The sequence below is a fragment of the Prionailurus viverrinus genome, chromosome A1 (assembly GCF_022837055.1).
Source record: "Prionailurus viverrinus isolate Anna chromosome A1, UM_Priviv_1.0, whole genome shotgun sequence".
Taxonomy (NCBI): domain Eukaryota; kingdom Metazoa; phylum Chordata; class Mammalia; order Carnivora; family Felidae; genus Prionailurus; species Prionailurus viverrinus.
The window spans coordinates 122,860,578-122,878,704 of NC_062561.1; the positions used below are offsets into that span (position 1 = coordinate 122,860,578).

At 40.5% G+C, this 18,127-nt stretch overlaps 1 protein-coding gene across 12 annotated transcripts in view; it reads right to left on the reverse strand.

The window, feature by feature from the left end:
• PPP2R2B (protein phosphatase 2 regulatory subunit Bbeta) overlaps nucleotides 1–18,127 on the reverse strand; it is a 425,245-nt gene that overhangs the window by 248,246 nt on the left and 158,872 nt on the right. For 4 of the 12 annotated variants that reach the window (XM_047868802.1, XM_047868797.1, XM_047868798.1 and 1 more), the window contains one exon: nucleotides 2,259–2,343. The exons of 7 other annotated variants lie outside the window; for them this stretch is intronic. In XM_047868802.1, coding sequence (XP_047724758.1) covers nucleotides 2,259–2,295 — 37 coding nt within the window. In that variant the 5' untranslated portion in view covers nucleotides 2,296–2,343. Of the gene's footprint in view, nucleotides 1–2,258; nucleotides 2,344–18,127 lie in introns of those variants that run through there. One more of the 12 variants, XM_047868812.1, reaches the window with a different exon arrangement.

Here is an 18,127-nt window from a genome sequence, read left to right on the forward strand (position 1 = left end):
TTGATGAGGTGCAGTGAAAAGCAGTCTCTCTCCCAACAAGCTCTTTAAATTTGTTTTAGTGTTTATTTATTTTTGAAGGAAAGAGAGACAAAGTGTGAGGTGTTGGGGGTGGGGGCAGAGAGACAGGGAGACACAGAATCCGAAGCAGGCTCCAGGCTCTGAGCTGTCAGCACAGAGACCGACGCAGGGCTCGAACCCACAAACCACAAGATCATGACCTGGGCCGAAGCCGGACACCAAACCAACTGAGCCACCCAGGCACCCCCCAACAAGCTCTTTAAATTCTGACTATGAACTGTCTCTTTCCCACTTGCTGCTCTTGTGCTTTTGGAAATTTTAAGCTGATACGACACAGGTCAGAAAAACATGACCAAACCACAATTATTTCAATCCCTCCCCTCCCTTCCCTCTTGGAGGAGGCAAGGAGGGCATCAAGGTTGACAGCTCCAGGGAAACCCATTTGAAGTCCGTCTAGTCTTATTTCATTAAAGCAGCAACTGAGGCCAAATCCAATGAAACTCAGACCGCAGGTCAAAACCATATCAGAACATACTGAAAAGGTTACCTGGTTGCTATGTATGTAACCAGGAATGTAAGAAAGGCACATTGAAATTACAACAGATATAAACTGCTTATTAAAATAGGTCAGACAGAAAAGTGGAGAATCTTTCTCTAGCAAAGAAAGAGTTCAACCCCACCTCCGATCACAAACACCCCAAGGTATTCTATGAAAACAAAGCCTCTTCTCTTATATAAAAAAGCACATTAAGAACCTGTCCAGAGTCTATATAGGGTAACACGAAGGCCGCATGATTCCCTTGGGACACCAAAGCCTGACCCTTATCTATAAGCCGACGGAGAATATACATAAACGTATATACATATATAAATACACACACACATCTGCTCCTTATTTTTTTTTCTCCCTTTAAGTCTTTTTTTTTTTTTTTGACGTTTATTTACTGTTGAGAGACAGAGAGTGCAAGCAGCGGAGGGACAGAGGGAGAGGGAGACACAGAATCCAAAGCAGGCTCCGGGCTCTGAGCTGTCAGCACAGAGCCCTATGTGGAGCTCAAACCCACAAATCACAAGGTCATGGTCTGAGCCAAAGTCGGACACTCAACCAAGTGAGCCACACAGGCGCCCCTCCCTTTAAGTCTTTGACCACATTTTTCATTTCATTTTCCTAGAGTAAATGTTTATCTGGAAACTCTTCTTTCCCTATACCATTTCTTAAAGGTCTTACTCTTCAATCTGACTCACAGTTGTTATCTATCTCTGTTACAAACTCCACCTCAAGAGAGAATTCTGATGATTCTTTTTTTTCAGTAACAGAGTTCTTATGTAAGATGTTATTGCCCAGGGCCCTGAAACACAGTCAAATGAGGAGGCTGTAAAGCTCAACATTCTCACCACATAGTTTCAAGAAATGAATAAAACAAAGCTATCAGAAAAGCCTTCCTGCTACTTCATCCCAATCATGTGGGATGACTCCTACTTATACTAATAGGACCTTCAAGCATTTAATACAGGTAAGAAGTTACTGTTTTTCCCAAATTGTCATGTCTAGATTTCCCTTCTAATTCAAAAGTATCATTTAGGGGGCGCGTGGGTGGCTCAGGCAGTTAAGCATCTGACTTCAGCTCAGGTCATGATCTCCTGGTGGGTTCAAGCCCTGTGTCAGGCTCTGTGCTGACAGCCCAGAGCCTGGAGCCTGCTTCGGATTCTGGGTCTCCCTTTCTTTCTTTGTCCCTCCCCTGCTAATTCTCTGCCTCTCTCTCAAAAATAAATTTTTTTTTTACATTAAATTTTTTTTTTTTAAATTATCATTTAGTAAGGCCATTCATTCTTCATTCTACACAAACTAAGAAGCTCTTGTCTCTTTCTTCACCTACTGACCCAACCATTTTTCTCTGTTAGAGCAGTTAATGTATCTGTCTGGTTCTCTAGCTTGCTCTACATACACTATTAGCATCTTATACAGCAGGGTCCATTCATACAGAGCCACACCTCTTCCCTGGTAATTTTATAACCAGTCATCACTTGTTATTGCTGTGTACGAACAACACATTTCATCAAAACATGTTCTTAGTTCTTAAAACAGTAAGTCCAACAGTGCTTACTATCTATACTTTCTTTTTAATATGTGAAGGAACTGATTTGAGCCCCCAGAACCACTTTTAAGCAAATGGAACTGTTCGACACTTCCATGTTGCTATTTTATTAAGAACAGTAGGTATAAATAGTAATACTAATACCTTTATTTCCATAGGTGCTTTCATCTGGATAGTTCATGCTTCATTATTGTGCCACTATTCTCTGTCTTGGGTTCTCCCTTGGCTCCTGTGACAAACAGGGGGTTCAGATCCAGACTCCAGGAGGTAGTGATGCTTCAATTTTTGGTTATATACAGGTGCATTACACACTCCCCAAGCCCCCACTATAGCCTCTTTGAGGTTACTCCTCGTATGTCAAAATCAAGGCTAATATGGTAACATAGCCACACTATAAAAACTCTCTATGCTTCAGCCTTCTCACCTGGAAGTGGGCTGTCTTTGGGTTTTGCAGACCCGGGGTTCTCAAAGAGTTGCTTTCTTTCAACAAGCAGCAGTGGCTCTAGCTGGGCCACCACTAGAAAGCAAATTTTTTGGCTCTTTCCCAGTATTATTTATTTAGAAACTCTGGGAGGAGCCTAGCAATATGCAATTAACAGACACTTCAGGTGATTCTAATAAACATTCAAGTTGAAAACAGAAGGCAGAAGGCATATAAGGAGTTTTGAGGAGACTGAGGCGGTGTTAGGGGAGTAGCCTTCATGTACTTCAAGAGGGATCATGTACACTAGGATACAAAGCTTCACAGTGTAGGGCTAAAAGCAATGGGTTAAAAAAAAAGACTGCTCTGGTACACATAACTTTTAAGCAACTGGACGTATTCACCAACAGGAACAGGTTGGTGTCACTGGTTAGAAGAGCCTCCCTTCTCTCCAAGAGAATCTATGAATAAGACAGTACAAGAAGAAGTTCTAAAATAAAGCTACAAGATTTTTAAATAAAACAACAAAATTAAGCCTTAAAAAGAAGCTTCAGAATACCACTAATATAGAAAGAGAAATTTATAATTAACTTATTATCATTACTTTTTAAATATCTCAATGCTATTACCTTTAAAAACCATCCTATTGATGGTACATAGAGTAGATAATGGGTTTTCATTTCCCAGTGTTTTATTTCATGTTCAGAAAAGAGCAGCAGTTTGGCTTAGACTCTCACAGGGTTCCATATATTATTATATGAGATTATATTTATTATTTAAAAGAGATAAATCACCACCATCCAGATCTGGTACTGGATCAAAGATTAAGGTTAGAGTGTTATTTCCTCCACTGTTTTGTAATGAAAACAACCACCTTGTGACAGTAATGATTCTGTTTTAGGATATAGAGGAATGAACCAATATTAATGTAAATACAACCTAACATTATTTAGCATTATTATATTTATTATTTAAAAGAGATAAATCACCACCATCCAGATCTGGTACTGGATCAAAGATTAAAGTTAGAGTGTTATTTCCTCCACTGTTTTGTAATGAAAACAACCACCTTGTGACAGTAATGATTCTGTTTTAGGATATAGAGGAATGAACCAATATTAATGTAAATACAACCTAACATTATTTAGCAGTTACTGCACACTATGCACCTGGAATTATCCTGAGTACATCACATACACTGTCATATTTAATACTCACACCAACCTTGGGAAATTAAGCATTGTTATCTGTATTTTATAGAGGAGGCAACTGTGCTTAGGAAGGATAAACCACGTGCCCAAGGTCACAGAGCTGGCAAGTGATGGAGCCAGAATACAAACCTAGTGGTTTCCAGAGTCAGTGTTCTCCACTGGTTAAGTATAATTTTTAGTATAAGCCTAAACTCTAGGGATTTGGAAAGAGAAAGAATGTATGGTACAGTGCAAATAATACTTATGACCAGTTAGGGCTTCTAGAAATACTCAAGAGAGCCAAACAACCACTTACTCAATGTTTAATCTATGCCAGGTACTGAACTAACCGCTGTACCATTTCACTAATCCTTATAACAACCATAGAAGGTAGTTACTAGTACTGTCCCAATTTTCCATATGGGCAATTATGGTTCAAGGACTTAAGTAATAAGCCCATCTTAATAAAGAATTCATTGTTCACATATTTAAATGGAAATGAAGCAAAAGAAGTACACATAAGCATGTAAAAAATCACTCTGTAAATGGAGCTTCGCTACCCTTATGTTTCCAGGGATAAGAATGGTGTTAGTGATAATTCATCCATTCTTTCTTATCTATTTTCTCACTTGCTCTAAATGGCAGATATTCAAGAGTTATATATTTGGGTGTAGTATGCAGTATTGAAACAAAATCAAGTCTACTGCCTTCTCCACATCTTTAGACACACAAACTCCAGCTCTCTGGGGCTTCCAAGGAAGTTGAGTGGCCTCAACACCCTTCCATTTGGAATAGTAACAATGAATGACCTTAGAAATGAGACATACCCAGGGTGCCTGAGTGACTCAGTTTGTTAAGGGTTCAACTCTTGATTTCAGCTCAGATCATGATGTCACAGTTCATGGGTTCTCCCCCGGCATTGGGCTCTGCACTGATAGTGTGGAGCCGGCATGGGATTTTCTGTCTCCTTCTCTCTCTGCCTTTCCCCCACTCATTCTCTCAAAAAAAAAAACTTTAAAAAAAAAAGGAAATGAGACAAACCCCACACCCAATGACATACCAAGTTGCTCCCCCAAAGAACCTTGTGCTAAGGATGTAGGTGGCCAACATCGTGCAGAGAGAATCAGCAACAATGAACACTTTTTCCCAAGAATGCAAAATTTCATCCAGTTGGGAGTTCAGTGGAAGTTGATTTAGTGTTGTAACATCATGGGAAAAGCTCTGTTTCAGGGATCAGAATCTCTGCACTTCCATTTTGTCTCCACCACACACCAGGTATGTGATCATGGGCAAGTTAATTCCACTAAATTTCAGTTTTTGTACTGAGGAAATGAGAAATAAACTCACTCTCCAATTTTTCTGTGCAGAGTGAACAAGAGCCGTGAAAATCATTTTGTAGAAATACAAAGCCCCTTCACAGGTGTAAGATGGCATTACTATTTTATGCAACTCTTTCCTTGGCTAAAATTTGGCCACTAACCTATCAACCTGGCTAACCCAAGTTAGCTTACAGACTAAATTAAAAGACAAGAGGAAGAGGGACTGTTTAAACATGATAGTCATCAGCTGTACCAAGGACATCTGTGGAACTGTTTGCTCAGTTGTTGTGATGGTTAAGAGGGATTCGTTTCCATTGGCCTTACTTCCCTATAAGCTTGGCAAATCTCCAGATCAGTGAAGGTCAGCATGAAATAGCCTGAGAAACCTTCCCATGCAAGCAAAAAGATCACCACCAAACCATTATGTCACTACACACAGGACAGAGACACTCTCAGCAACTCAAAGTGTGGCTCAATGTATTTTGCCAAAGATGCCTTTGGGTTCCTATTCCAATTTCAAGGTGCTGACTTAATCTCTTTTGCATGTCTACATGAGAGAGTAGAATTTGGCCTCTATGTATATTAGTTGAAACAGCAGTGAAAGGGGATAGTGTGAAGGACATTTTTAAGCAAGGAGAAAAAAAAGGAGATTCCATCTGGAGTTACACGTGGAGACATGAATCAAAGATAGTATGCAACACTACTGACTATTTTTATACTCTTAGTGGGAGGATTCAACCTAGAGATGCAAAAGCAAAGAGGTGAAAAGGAAACAATTCCTTTGGTGCTTTTATGTTTATCTTGGACTCTGGTTTCCCCTCAAGGTATCAGAAAGATTAAAATGGCTTTGTGATGTGACACCATCATGCTCCGTTTCCTTTTACAGTTCTTTTCTTAAAATATTTTGTAGGTCAACACAAATGGGTAAAGCCAAAGCAAAGATTAGGAATGTATATTTTCCTTGGATCCATACTTGGGAAGGCATGATCCTCCTTTCAAGTCACTAGTTGTGGGGTTGTGAAGCTGACTGATTGATTGCCCAAACTCCGGCTCTAGAGCAATTTACTTTCAGGACACCAAAAACAGAGGTTATGGAGGTTGCTTAGACCATATCAATGGCTGGGAAGGAAACCGAGGCTTCTCAGACATAAAACATACCATACTTTCCAAAGCCAGCATCATTTCATGGGTGGATGTTAATATTTTCAGGCCTACATTTCTCTGACAAAACATACCTATAATCCATCACTAGCAGCCACACTGCAATATACTACACTTGACCAACTGCTGCCACATGCAGACCTCTCCAGTTGGGTCTGGTCGTCAGAAATCCACTGATTAAGCATTTAAAGGCTGCCTTTGGAAAAACATGCCAGGAATTCCTTCAGGATAATTAAAACCAATTTCTGTGTCAATAAACACAGATTGCAAGATCTTTCATGTGCAGAAGGGCTGGCTCTGACCTGCAGGCTCTAGGACATTTTTTCTAAGATGGCTTTTCCATAATTGCAGGAGATTTTCACAGACTCATCCAGAGCCTTTCCTAGCCCCCTTATTAAACGATTGGCTGAGGTCAGAGAGATCATCTTACCTTTACTATTTCAACCTAGACACAGGACCACAAGACCACAGTGGCTCTGAACCTAAGGACCAGTTCCATTGCCAAAGGCCTTTCACACAGACCTATAGGTAAGAGAACTTGAATGGAATTCTTATTACAGAATTTGACTGTTACTAGTCTTCACTTATCACTACTCTTCCAGGGTTCACAGTGATTTTCAACTGAAGAATTATTAATTTTACTTCAAAGTAAAAGGAAGAACTCAGGTGGGTATTTATTACACTGATACCCACAGTCTTGTTCTTTGCACCCAATAGATACTCTATGAATTGTTTTTCACCATAATGACAGCTTTATTGTTTCTATTGTGTAAACAATGTTTATACATATTGAAACTGTCATACATTAGAAAATATAAATATTAAGAATTAATATTTCATCAGCCTGAGATAACCATTATTAATAATCTACTAGCCATTCTTTCCATGGAATTATTTATGTACACACACAGAAGTTTATGGAAAAGGAATCATATTATACATGCTCCTCTTATCATGGATGTGGCTACCTTCAATTTTGTAATAGTCCTATTTATGTATTTATGTATTTATTTTTTCTCTCCTCCCCTTATAACCCGATGTTAATAAACTTTTATATATTTTTTCACAGTTATATCATCATATACCAACTTGGATAGCATGAATGAGGTTTCATTTGCTCAATCAATACCTGAAGGGTTAAAGAGTAAAATAAAAAAACAAACACATAAACAAACAAATGAATGAAAGAATAGGCTATGCTCTTAATTAGCTGGTATAATTTCCAAGTGGCTGCAATATAGCACATCTTTAAATTCCAGTTGGGGGTAGGAGAATCTGGCTTGAACATGTCTGGATAGAGCTGTAAGTTTAAGCTCCTGAGTAAAGAATATGTACCTGGCTGCTGTCCTAACTACAGAGACATTACCAATCTATTCTCCTACTCAAATCAAGTTCAAAACCACTTACTAAGTGCCTGTGTGCAAAGCACTGCACTGTCCTCTATAGAATAAACTAAGGAAGTAAAGGTGTGAGGAATGTCTTCCAGGAGTTTCTTTCTAGCTGGAGAGAAAATGTGCAGGCCCCCTTCTTTCTGGCGGGCTACCTGAACTTGGATTTTGGTGTCCACATTCATGAAATGGGGATAATACCTACATACCACAGAACTGTTGTTATGATTAAAAAACTCAAGGAATTGAGAAAGAAATTCATAGGAAAATGAAGATTCAAAGGAGGCCATGTAGGTCCCGGTAAAAGGGAAATGGTGCATACAGAAGCAGGGAGCAGGGATGGCCTGGGGGCACTGAGGATGCAGCACAAGCCCGTATGGTTGGTTTGAACATCAGTTAGGAGGCGAGCTGGGAGATGAGGGGACAGGCAGGAAACAGTAAGGTTTACAGCACAGGAGAAAATGGTCAATGGCCCAATCTTCTTAAAGGGCCAAGCACAAGTAGGAAAATAGTGTTTTGCCTTTTCAGCACGTACCAATGTCTAGATCAAGGCCATCCAAATGAGTGATTCAAAAGCAACCTGCTTGTCAAATAACTGGAAAAAGAAAAAACCTAGCCCACATAACGGGCTTAAATCCAAGTTTCTAAGACTTATAGGAAAAATTCTGATCAGAAAATTTCCATCTCAAATTGTGCTGAGGAAGCTTAGGGACTGAGTAAGCATGTTGGCAGCAGAAGCACAGTATGATAATCAGACTGCTTTGGGGTTTTTTTTCACCACAGTGCACAGAATTCTTTAGGTCCTGGGGAGACCTCAGCAAGTCTTTGATCTCTGACCCTGAAAGGGGTCACAGAACCTATAGGGAAATACACCTCATTCACACATGGCACTGCACCAAAAATCTTCCCCCTACATCCTATCAAGTGACCAGAGAGCTCTGATTTTCAAAGCATAGTATGTTAGTTTCATCCAGCTAATCCTACAGAACTGGGATGGGATTAGATATTGGTCTCTGTAAGAGATGTCAGCCGGAAGCACTGAACTGTCCCAGTCTTTTCTGTTGGCTCAGGGTTTCAGGGCAGCTCTTCTCCATTTCCCTCCCACCCCCGTCCTATTTCTTTTTCTTTTTCTTTTTTTTTTTTTAATTAGTGCCAGTGATGAATTCCTGGAAGCATCCTCACATGGATCTGTGTTGCCCTAATCAATACTCACTCTCTCACCCCATCCCACCTGCCCTAGCTTCCCAGGCAGAAGAGAAAGGAGAGGAGAGGTAGACTTTAATATTACAATCCCAAATTATTATTGAAACTTCATGTTTCTAGAAGATGCTTGAATACTTAGTCCTCTGAGGAAGCAACTGGATACCCTATTGACTATCACAAATCTTTATCCATTTAACTGACCATCCATCCACCCACCCAGCCATATATCCTTTAAACTTTGTAAAAATTTTAAGTTAAAAAAAACGTTCCAAAGAACTTAGTATTTCCAGTTCGCTACCTCAAGATACTTCACAGGGAGAAAAATGCCCAAATTCCAAACAAAATGGATTGAGACCTCAAATCAACTCCTACCTATAATCTCCAGTGACTGCTGAAATGCAGACAGCCCATATATTTTGACAAGGGACTAAAATCACTCACTAAAAATCAAATCCCACTGGTAGTTTCTAAGATTTATACTTTTCAATTCCATCAAATCATGCACCGAACTTTTGGAGGAAAACTAGAGATGTCTGCAAGTCTTAAGCCAATGATAAAGTTTAGTTTCTTCATATTTATCTGAGTTCAAGTTGCACTCAACTACACACGGTGTTAACAGGGAAAAAAGGTAGCACAGCTTTCAGAAATGACAAATTTGAACCCCAGGAGAGGCCAGCTCATTAAACAACCATGCTAGTTGTCATAGTAGGTCACTCTTTCTTTGAAATCACCTACTTATCAGTTTGAGGAAAATTAACATTTCTGGGTCACCAGGTTCCATATACTTATCTACAACTGATGCCCTGGAACCATGAATGTCATTTTAGTTAATATAGGTGGGCAACTAAATCCCAGGGAACGAGCTACTCACCCATGTATTTAATGGCAGTGGCTGAGAATTGAGATCGCCTCCCTTCTCAGAATGGGTAAAAGTACTTGGGCTTGGGGGAAGGACAAGGGCAAAGGAGAAAATTAAAGTTCAATGGTTCTATCTTTATCAATTTTTTTCTAATCTTCACCTGCACAAATTCCCTCTGGAAAACTGTGACAATGTGAGGCAGAGGCAAAATATAGACCAAAACGTGGTGTGAGGGGCCACAGCAACTGCAAAGGTCTTCCTTGGTCAAGTTTTGTAGAAAGCATTTTATTATTACTATCTAGAAACCTAACTGTTCCTATCAAGAAACTTATTTATGTGTACCATTTAACCCAGCAATCTGGACTCTAGAAACTTGTCCTAATAAAATAACTAGGGATGATTTCAATTCATGCAATTATTTATCACACAATTATTACAGCAAAATATTGGAAATAATCTACACTTCAAGTATTAGGTGAATGGCAGAATTCTGTTTCAACTATACGATGTTATGGAAGAATGCTCACAGTATTATTTGGAACCAAAACAAAACAACAGATAGGATACCATTTTACATATAATTCCAGTATTAATCTATCCCTTTCTCTTTTCTCTGACACACACACACACACACACACACACACACACACACACACACACACACAGAGCCTGGAAGAGAATACACTGAAAATATTTGTAATGATTATGTTTGGAGCTAGAGATAAATTCGGTTTTCTTTATTACACTTTTCTTTATAGTTCATGTTTTCATCAGTGAGCATATATTTTGTTCCCACAGCCTTTTTACTTTTTCTACATAGTATTTAATAAGATTTATATTCATATTCTTATATTTGTGTTTATTTCATGGATATCTCCCCAAGAGAATGTAAGTTCTATGAGGGTAGGGTCTTTGTTTTTTTATTGTTTTCCTATTTTTAGCATGGTACCTAGTATATAATATTTTTATTTTTTAATGTTTATTTTTGAAAGAGGGACAGAGCATGAGTGGGGGAAGGGCAGATAGAGGGAGACACAGAATCTGAAGCAGGCTCCAGGCTCTGAGCTGTCAGCACAGAGCCAGAAGTGGGAATTGAACTCAAGAACCGTGAGGTCATGACCTGAGCTTAAGTCAGATGCTTAACTGACCAGCCACCCAGGTGCACCAATAATAAATATTTTTTTTAAATGACTACGGCATGAACTCTGTGGGACACCACTAAAAGAGGTGTGGTTATGTGCAGGGATCCTAATGGGCTATTAAACAGTCTGTTATGTGTCTAGCCTCTAGCTCATGTCCTCAAACAACATGCCATTTTCCTCATGTACTTTTGCCTAATGTCATGCAAGACCTCTTTCTCCATGAGGACAGCCTTTGCCATTCCTCATCACCTGTCAGAATCCCACCAAGTCCCCGCTTTGACCATAAGCCATTCCTATTCAGGAAAGCTTCTGTCTAGCACTTACTGCCACCAATGACTTGGAAGACCAATGTGTTTTTAATTTCTCATGGGTTCCAAATTTTGTCTTTAGAATGGGCGGTCAGCAAACTACCAGGCATGGGCTACCACCTGAATTTGTAAATCAAGTTTTGCTACAATAAAGCCATGTCCATGAGCAGCAATGGCAGAGGTGAGTAGCTGGGACATAGACTGTATGGTTGGCAAAACCTAAAATGTTTATTAACTGGCTCTTTATAGGAAAGTTTATCAACTCCTGTTCTAGAATATATATATATATACTTGTGCAAAGTGGAGATGATACCAAATTACTTTCCTATTAGATGTTTATTCTAACCTAAAGCATATGTCTGAGAGTTTTGTAAAAAAAAGGTTATTGTAATATCTCTATATTTGTTCTTAAGAACGTACATTTTTGTGTCAGACACACCATCATTTCAAATCCTGAGTTTGCCGACTGACCCTGGGGAGATCACACAAATATTCTAAGCCCCAGTTTCACTGTCAGTGGAATAGGAGCCTATCCCTGTATTTCCTTAGTAATCATCTAAGGAGTGATATTTGCCAGGCTCTGCACTGGGAAATGGGGATTGGGAAATGGTGAAAAGGACCTAAAGTCTCACTCAATTAAGCTTTAATTGTACATACTTCTGAGGTTTTCTCTGAGGATTAAATGATCCAGACACACACACATATGCACGTATCTGTATCATATATATATACACATCAATATACTGCACAATATATACATACATACATAATATGTAGTACATCATGTAGAACACACATAGCATACTTAACTCAATTCTTGGTATACCGGAAGCACTCAGTCCGTGGTGGCTCTTCCTCCTCACCATAATTAAAACAGAGGCCCTTTTAACAGACTGGATGAAAAAGGCCTTCAGCTGACTCTGTAAAACAGGCCTCTATACTCTATACTCACATGCACTACACACACAGCTAACTTAGCAGGCTAATCTCTGGGACACAGGCACACTCCTGCTTCCTCTGGCTGAGATACATGTTTACTCCAAGTCAGTTCTGTTTGTTCCCATATCTCTTGATGTCAGTTACAGTTATTTAATCAAATATCATGGAAGGTGATGGAAGGAACGGTGTGGAAAGGAAGAAAAGGATTATTTTGTATGAAAACTAAGTCGGATGCTTTCAAAAAGTGACAGAATTGTCAAATTAAATATGGTAGAGAGAAGAGATGGGGGACAATCATAAAAATCTAGAAGGATCTGTGCTAAGATTGCTTCTCAGGTGTATACCGTCATTCAGCCTCAAGGAAACCAAACTCAGACAGGGTCTTTGCAATTTTGGGTGTGGTTTAAGAAAAATATAAGCCCCAGTCATCAGACTCATATTCAAAGATGAAGTCTTGATTCTTCAATAGACTCTTTATCAAAATTAGGCAATGCAACTTAAAATAGCATTAAAAAAAATTTTTTTCTGCCTTAGTTCTTCCAATTGATCATCAACCATTGGTCCCAAGTACATGGAGTAAGAGAGGGACTCTTTTGTATTTAATTATCGCGTATAAATAATAGCATGCTAGCAAGGGGCATGTTGCTTCAACCACTGCCATATTTTGTAAGTAAAATAAATAATCAGAGACAGAGTGACCCATCCAAGGCCACAGAATCAGTACTGCTGGAGGTGATTCCAGAGCCACATGGGGTCTGATTCTACCCCCTCAGCCACCTGGTGTAACCGAGAGGCAAACGCAGCACAGACGCCGAAGCTTTGAGAAGGACAGAGTATCTGCTGCCAAATAGATGGAACGAAGCTTGACAACAAGAACTTTTATTTCACCATATTCACCAGCACAACCAGCCATAGCAGCTGGTGATAAATACAGAAAGTCAACTTTGTTTGACATGATGACTTTCCTTTCCTATGACAGTCAAAGAGATTGGAGCCTTCCTGATTTCTTAAAGAGCAGGTTCACATGGGATTCCTAACCCCCTCCGTGGGGTGTACAACAGCAGGGGAGCCATTTTATTGTGCCTGTCAGATCACGTCACCGAGAGCCCAGCCTCACCAATTGGCACTCGCTCTTCTCTGTCAGTGCAGCAAGATGAGCAGTGCCCTGCTCACCAGATGGTTATTTGTTCCACCAGCCACCTTTGCTGCATCCCTGATTCACTCCAGCCCAGGACAGTCTCCAGCATTCACGCTGCAAGGCAGCTCCTGCCAACAACGTTGCCAAATGGCTCCTCTCAAAGTCATGGGCTGCCCAGACAGACTGGCTCTTCCATCTGCAGCAGCTTTTGGCAAAGACATGCTTCCCTTTCTGGCTCCACCTCTTGGCTGCACCAGAGACTTCTTGCCAGAAGGATGATCTGACCCATCAGTTCCTACAGCCAAGCCTGGAGTTCTGGGGCCATTTAAAGCCTAAACCTGTGTCCCCCACACTGTTGAGCACAATGTCTCAACAGACTCAAGAGATCTAAATGACACCGTGGGTCAATACAAAGTGCATCACAGAAACTTAGAGCCACAAAAATCTATGGGGAGCATGCCACTCCTCCCCCATTTTCAGCCTCACTTCAGGAGATTAGGAAACGGAAGCCCACAGAGTATAAGTAACTAATTATGACAGCAGGACTGGGAATAACACCCAGGTCTTCTAATGTGCATTCTACATCACTGCATACGATGCTCCTAATGTTCCCTCTGTTTATTTTCAAAATCTTGATAATAATTGGACACTGTGTATTGGTACTGATTCAAAATAGTATTTTTTTAGAAGAATGATCTTTTCCCTGTGTCAAAATCATGACTTCTGTTTTAAATAGGTGTGTCCAGGGCCTAGGTGCCTGGGTGGCTCAATTGGTTGAGTGTCCGACTCTTGATTTTGGCTCAGGTCAAGATCTTGTAGTCATGATATCAAGCCCTGCCTTGGGCTCCACACTGAGCATGGAGCTGCTTGGGATTCTCTCTCTCCCTCTCTCTCCTTGGCTCACACTCTCTCAAAAGAAATCAATAACCATTAAAAAAATATAAACAGGTGTATCCATACACCACAATGATGGACCCAGAAGTGACTTCTGTTCTGCCACTTACTAGAGGGTGACCTTGGACAAGTAATAATCTCATTCTGCTTCAACTTTTTACTTAAAGGGGTCTAAGGACAGTATCAACCTATAGACTTCTGAGTACTAAACAAGAAAAATACTATAAAACTTCAAGTTTGTTCCTGGCACATAGCAAGCCATCCACAACTGCCACCAATCAACCTTATTCTTTATTAACACTCAAATTCAAAATCGTTATAGAATATACAGTGCTGTGCACATGTTAGTAGATAGGACAGCTATTCCCATTTTCTACATTAGGAAATTCAAGCTCACAAGGTTACATGGCTTACCCAAGGTTTACTAGAGAAGAAGTGAAGGGCCAGAGATTCCTTCTTTGCTTATTCTTTGCTGAGGAATAGGAACCAACATTTTGGCTTTCAAGACGGTAAAGTCATTATATGCTAACTAATTTGGATGTAAATTTAAAAAAATAAAATTTTAAAAAAAGATGGTAAAGTCAGGAAGATTCAAAGAGAACCTTTGAACACAAACAGTATATAGACAGATCGAGAGTCACCACAGCATAGTATGTAATATAAAGACTAAAAATAACTTTCCATCCTTCCACAAGGGAACTACTAAATCAACTATGATACAGTCATACCACAGGGCACTATGTAGCCATTAAAAAGAACAAGGCCAGTGTAGCTGTCCTGACACGGAAAGATCTTTCAGAGAGATCTCCGAGTGGGAGAATAAACAAAGTGTAAACAGAACAAGCAGTATGCATTCAGTTATGCAAACAAACAACCCCTCTCCCAGTGTACATGTGCATATGTATATTTAAATATATGAAAATACATACAAAGGGGGCCATTCTTGACTATTCACAGTGCTAACTCTGGGCAGGGAAGTGGAATGAGTGTGGGGATAGAGGGTGATTCATGCTGTGCTTTGTCTACTGCCTTTTTAAAAAAATATATTTGTTTTAAGTTTAAACTTTTTTAATGTTTATTTATTTTTGAGAGTGAGAGCGAGAGCAAGAGAGAGAGCACATGAGCAGGGGAGGGGTGGAGAGAGAGAGGGAGACACAGAATCCGAAGCAGGCTCCAGGCTCTGAGCTGTCGGCACAGAGCCTGACACTGGGCTTGAACTCACAGACCGCCAGATTGTGACCTGAGCCAAAACCAAGAGTCAGACACTTAACCAACTGAGACACCCCGGCACCCCTTAAAGATTTTAAAAAAATTTTTTAGGTAATCTCTACACTCCACATGGGGCTCAAACCTACAGCTCCCCAAGATCAAGAGTCACATGTTCTACTCACTAAGCCAGCCAGGTGCCCCTGCTTTGTTTACTTCTGTAATGCTGGAATCCTTTCAAACAAGAAGGCACGTATGTATTATTTGCCTGATTAATATAAAGACACAGAAAAGAATGTCAATGACAAAAACACCAGTGTTGTGAACCAACCGACCTCCTCACGTGGGTGTCTCTGGCCCCAGCTTGACTTCCGTAAACTTAAAGGAGCAATGTTACTCTCCTCAAATTTCTTATATAGCTCTCCTCTTCGGTACAACACCTCCTGTTAATATTTTGTACTTAAGGATCCAAGTTTTGTCTTTCAGACCACCTATGAGTGCTCAGCATCTTGCTGCCGATATAGTCTCCACGAGAACTGTTTAGAGCTTGTCCACCCTCCACATCTTTATGTGTCTGCTGAGGGTCCCAGAGATGAGCCCCTACATTAAGTGGAGGAGGTGGCCTGCCATTCTGTGATGACTTCAGGCCCATTACTGAATGGATTCACAGCAGTACAATCAGAAATGCATATGCAGGAGGCGATTGCCAGTCCCCCAGCATCAAGCTTAGCACAGGTAAGGTATTCTTTGGCACACGCCTTCTAGAAGACTCTCCTTTCTGGGCTTAAAATCCTGCCCTCTGAGGTTCCTCCAGACCTTTAGATACCATGCATTGTTCTGCCCCTTGCCCACAGAGACCCCTCCATTTCTCTACATTTGCTGTAAGCAATCAGGTCTCTTTCTTCTGAAGCAAAGAACTGAGAGTCTGACTCCCCCTCTGCACACCTATCCCTTTCTGTTACCATGACCCCTTCTCCAACATGAATACGGATTAGTTTTCTGTGGATTTCACACATGGAGATCCTACCATCATCATTCCCCACTCTTTCCACAATGAACTTGCAACAGAAGAATTCAAGGGCTCCTGGATTATTCTAGACAAAATGCCTAGAGGTCTCGTAAAAACAATTTGCTTCCGATGCAATAGTTATGTCAGATTTGGTCTTTTCTATTTTTTTTTTAATTTTTTGAATGTTTTACTTTTATTTTTGAGAGAGAGAAAGAGAAAGAGAAAGAGACAGAGACAGAGAGAAACAGAGTGCAAGTGGGAGAAGGAGACATAGAATCCAAAGCAAGCTCCAGGCTCTGAGCTGTCAGTATAGAGTCTGATGCAGGGCTCGAACCCATGAACCACGTTGAGCTGAGTAGGATGCTCAACCAACTGAGCCATCCAAGCACTCCAGATCTGGTCTGTTCTGATTTCCAGCCCAATTCTAGAGTTCTACTGGAAACACAAAAGAAGGCAAATTGGTGGTAAAGATAACAAGTTTGGTGAAAGCAATCTGACTAATGGAGGATGAGGCAAATAGCATAGGTGAGCCTCTCTGGCCAAAAACAAGGCCTCAGACACCTCCACATTTATACACAAAGGACAACTGCCATCAACAGCTGCCTCTATCCATTCCTTTTGCTGCCTTAGCCAACTATAGGAATTGCCACCAGTTCTGGAGAATGGGTGTCCAGAAGGCCCAGTGGAGCTATCCCAGCACAACCTGGGAACTGCATTATTAACATCCTACACTAGGGGTGAAGGACATGGAGAAGGGTATTAAAACCCAGCTAATTCTCACAATTTGCGCAGTTCCATAAATATTTTCCTTCTTTCCTTACAGAGTAGAATACAACTAGAAGAGATGATCGGCTAAGGACTCTGACACAAGGTAGAGGAGTTCAACTTCCTCCCTGTGGGATAATGAAGAAGACCCAGGCATGTGCACTGCCCTTCTAGAAAAAGATGAGACAAGTCAATCTAGCAGCACTGAACATGTACCATGCGGATATATGCCAAAGAGAGAGTATAACTTTCATTTCCCTTCCTAAAATCCTGACCACAGGCAGCAGGGGTGGGCCAAGAGTACATGCCTCAAGTCCAGGAAATCATGGTGGCCAATCTGGTTCTACCACTTACAAGTATGTGACCTTACACAAGTTTCTGGGGTTCTCCAAAGCTCAAAATCCCTTATTCTGAAAAATGAGGCTAATGCAACCCTTCTCTTATGGCTGTTCAAAGAGATTAAATGAGTCAACACATGAGAAAACACCTAGGAAAATGCCTGGAATGGACAGCACGTGAGAAACCTCAGTTCTCTCCCCTCAGCTAAGTGCTGAAATTAGACGCTTAGTTTCTTCGTAAATGCAAATGCCAGAGTCTAGGAATGTCAGTCTACAGCTGTGCTCTTTTCATTGAGCCTTACCAATATTTTGACAGGACTGGCCTAATATTATTCACCCCAGGTTCATTGGCATGTTTCTGACCAGCCCTCATAAAGGGCTTGAGATTGCCCCTGGGGACCTGGATGCTAATAATGAATACTTGCTAGTGATTTTCAATGCACTCTGGTTATTATATTTGGTAGCAGAACATTTCCCATCCCCAGAAAGGTCATTTACAATAGTATAAGGCAGCTTCTTTCCACGTTCCATTTCAGATTTTTCCGAGAATGGCAGAGAACTCAAACATTCATCCATATGCATTGGAAATACTGTTCTGATGTGGCATTTGCATACAAATATCAAAGCAACTTAAGGAACTACAAGGCAGCTTTCCATCATGGGACACCACCTCCTTTTAATTTTTAGTGCCTTCATATCAAAAGCCATTTTCATGTACCTTCCTCGTTTTATT